The sequence below is a fragment of the Marmota marmota genome, unplaced genomic scaffold (genome assembly GCF_001458135.2).
Source record: "Marmota marmota marmota unplaced genomic scaffold, marMar, whole genome shotgun sequence".
NCBI lineage: Eukaryota > Metazoa > Chordata > Mammalia > Rodentia > Sciuridae > Marmota > Marmota marmota.
Genome location: NW_026000174.1, coordinates 60,617,158 through 60,620,645, shown reverse-complemented (window position 1 = coordinate 60,620,645; position 3,488 = coordinate 60,617,158). Strand labels below are relative to the sequence as shown.

At 40.3% G+C, this 3,488-nt stretch overlaps 1 protein-coding gene across 1 annotated transcript; it reads left to right on the top strand.

Annotated features, from left to right (window-relative positions):
• The first annotated feature begins 506 nt into the window (after positions 1-506).
• Positions 507-2,571, top strand: LOC107159742 (olfactory receptor 1052-like). Its single transcript, XM_015506362.2, has one exon. The coding sequence runs from the start codon at positions 1,005-1,007 to the stop codon at positions 2,082-2,084; it is 1,080 nt and encodes a 359-aa protein (XP_015361848.2). The 5' UTR covers positions 507-1,004; the 3' UTR covers positions 2,085-2,571.
• The last annotated feature ends 917 nt before the right edge of the window (positions 2,572-3,488 follow it).

The window sequence follows — 3,488 nt, the reverse complement described above, 5'->3', positions numbered from 1 at the left end:
GGAGATATTCTCCTAGGACTAATTTAAGGATGTATCCCAGACCATCCAAGAGGAAGGTTTAGGTGAACAGAAAAGAGTGGAGAGTATATGCAGGAAGGAAAGACCTCTGGGCATTTCCACTCCTTTCACGAATTAACATCTTGGATGGCAATCAAGCAAGCACTAAAAGACCATTTCCAAGCTGAAACTCTCTTAGGACACTGACAGTGTCAACTCAGCAGATTTGCTAAAGACAAGATGATTATGGTGTAGAGGAGAGAATGTCCTGAGGAATATTTAAATGCAAAACATTTAAACATGTCAGAATGAATTCAATACATGCTACAACATGGAACAACCTTGAAAACATTAAGGTAAAGAAAAAGAAACAAACACAAAAGGTATATATTGTCAGGCATGGTGTGCACACCTGTAATCCCAGCAGCTCAGGAGACTTAGGCAGGAGGATTACAAGTACAAAGCCAGCACAGCAATTTAGCAAGCCCCTCAGAAACTTAGTGAGACCCTGTCTCAAATTTAAAAATATAAGGGCTGGAGATATGGCTCAGTAGTTAAGTGCCTCTGAGCACTTTCTTTTTTGTGTATAAAAATGTTCAGGAATGATAAAGCAAGGATGGTTGCATGACCCAGTCAACACACTAGCAACCACTGCACTGTGTTCTTGAAGATGGTGAGTTATTTGCTGCATGAATTACATCTCCAATTTGAAATAAAAACAGAATGGATTAGGTGTCAGATGGAGCTATGAACATATTGTATATTCGGAGGCACAAGAGATTAGGGAGGATGCCACACACTGTGTCCCTCACCTTTAGATATTACTCATTCCGCTTTTCATTTAGGTCACACAGAAATCCTGAGAGTAGGCATATTTTCTTCGTTTCACAAATGAAGAAACTGAGGCTCACATACAGTTTCTACAAGGACACAGGACCTGTCAGTGCCTCAAGGCTAACTAAGAACCATGTTTAGGTGGCTTCCCAGCCTGTGCTTTCCAGTACACTATGATGCTTCCCTTAGCCTCTGGGAAGGGAGCCTCATACTTGCTGAGTGTTCCTGCCCATTTCACCTTGCACAGTGGTGGGCATACTCAAGAAATAACTTATCAACTGTCACCTCTGCAGATGACACCTAGAGAACTAGCCCTTGCCAGCCGCAACTACACCCCTGTTATCAAGTTCATCCTGCTGGGATTCTCCAATTACCCAGACCTCCAGGAGCTTCTCTTTGTTGTCTTCCTGCTCATCTATGTCATGACACTTGTGGGAAACCTGGGAATGATAGCACTTATCGTCACTGATTGCCGTCTCCATAGTCCCATGTATTTCTTCCTCAGTGTCCTTTCTTTTATTGACATTTGTTACTCTTCTATAGTCACGCCCAAGCTCTTGGTCAACTTTCTGGCATCTGACAAGTCCATTTCTTTTGAGGGATGTGTGGTCCAAATGGGATTCTTTGTAATGCATGCAACAACTGAGAGCTTCCTACTAGCCTCCATGGCCTATGACCGCTTCATGGCCATCTGCCAACCCCTCCATTATGGTTCTCTCATGACCAAGGGGACGTGTCTCCAGTTGGTGGCTGCTTCCTATGCATTTGGTGGAGTCAATTCCACTATCCAGACTGGGAATGTCTTTGCTTTACCTTTCTGTGGGCCCAACCAAGTACCACACTACTTCTGTGACATCCCACCACTTCTCCACCTAGTTTGTGCCAACACAGCCATACCAGAAATGGTCCTCTATATCATCTCTTCACTGGTTACTCTTCTGCCTGCCACCGTCGTCCTTACCTCCTACACCTTGGTCTGGGTGGCCATTGGGAGGATGCGCTCAGCAGCTGGGCGGAAGAAGGCCCTCTCCACATGTGCCTCCCACTTCCTGGCCATTTCCATTTTCTATGGCACTGTGATTTTCACCTATGTTCAACCCCATGGGTCCACAAGTGATCCCAATGGCCAAATTGTATCTGTCTTTTACACCATAATCATCCCAATGCTCAATCCCTTCATCTATAGCCTCCGCAACAAGGAGGTAAAAGATGCCCTACAGAGGAAGCTCCAGGTCAACAACTTTCCCTGCTGAGTCCTGCAAACTTGTTTTTTGGACTGAGGAAGACGTAGCATCTTGCAAATCCCCTGGTAAATTGACCTAGAGCAGCCCTGATTTTGAAAGATATGAAAGTGAGATAAGTAAATGTTTTTGTACAGAGCATTATAGTTGAAGAGCATCTCCTTATTCATCATGATACTGAATCCTTACCACCATATTCTTAGTAGCCATTGTTAAAATGATCCCATTTTACAAATGAAGGATATGGTATATAGAAAAATAAGTTAATTATTTAAGCTAGAGTGTGGATTCAACATCAGGAATTTCACACCAACACAGAGGATATTTCAGTTACACCACAGCCACAGGTTAAATCTTTATTAGCAGCTCATCAGATTCCAAAAAAATCCAAAGAGGTAATGCAATCATTTCTATTTTGCCACTGATTTGGTGACATGGGAGTGGATAAGATGTGGCTCAGTTCTCTCTTCCTATTCCAAAGAGAAAGATTACCAGGATAAAGATAGTCTCATATCTTATTGCAACTGCATTTTGCTGAGCTGTCTCAGGTCTCAGGATCAAGAGAGATCTCCCCTCATACATCATTTTTCTAGCAAGACATGTTTGCATGTCTCATAATGCCCAAAGGTGTGTGGGTGTGTGGGGAAGTGATGTGTGTATGATGTTTGGCCAGTTACAGCATTATATAAGATACTGTATCTGGGGAGATGATATAAAACTTTTTATATATTTTTATGGCAAGTATATGTGTTTTAGAGTATCACACAAATGATAAAGCTCAAAGACCCATTTCAAGGCTTAGCATTGGATTGGGAAAAAAGGCTCCTGAACTAACACAAAGGCTCACCTGAACTGAGTTGAACAAAATTGAACTGCAGCCTGAGATATTGGGATTATTACCAAGCCTTTTTCAACTCTACATTAAGAAAATTATTCTAGATACAGAAGCTCTTCTTAAACAAACAGGTCTATCAAAGCATCATGAATGAAAACAAAAATTGGAAATAACCTAAATGTTCAAGAGAGAAAAAAGATTCAATAAATCGTCCTCTAAATGGATTTTGATGCAAACATTAAAAATTATAGTTAAGCAGACTGTGTAAGAATATGGGAACAGTAGGCCAGACATCTTCTGTGTGACTCCATTTATATTATAAACTGGAATAGAAGAAAAACACACAAAAATATAAATAAGTTATATTAGAGCAGTAGCACAATAGGAAAAATATTTTCTATTAGTCTCAAACATTTTTGAAAACATTTTAATGAGCATGTTTAATTTTGTACCTTATTCTAAAAATGAAAATCTTTTTAAAAAAACTTTCCAGGAGTTGACTGTGAAATTTTCTCATTTTTATCTTCTTTTATTCATCAAATATTTGCTAAATTCCTCTTATGATCTACCTTCTTTAACTT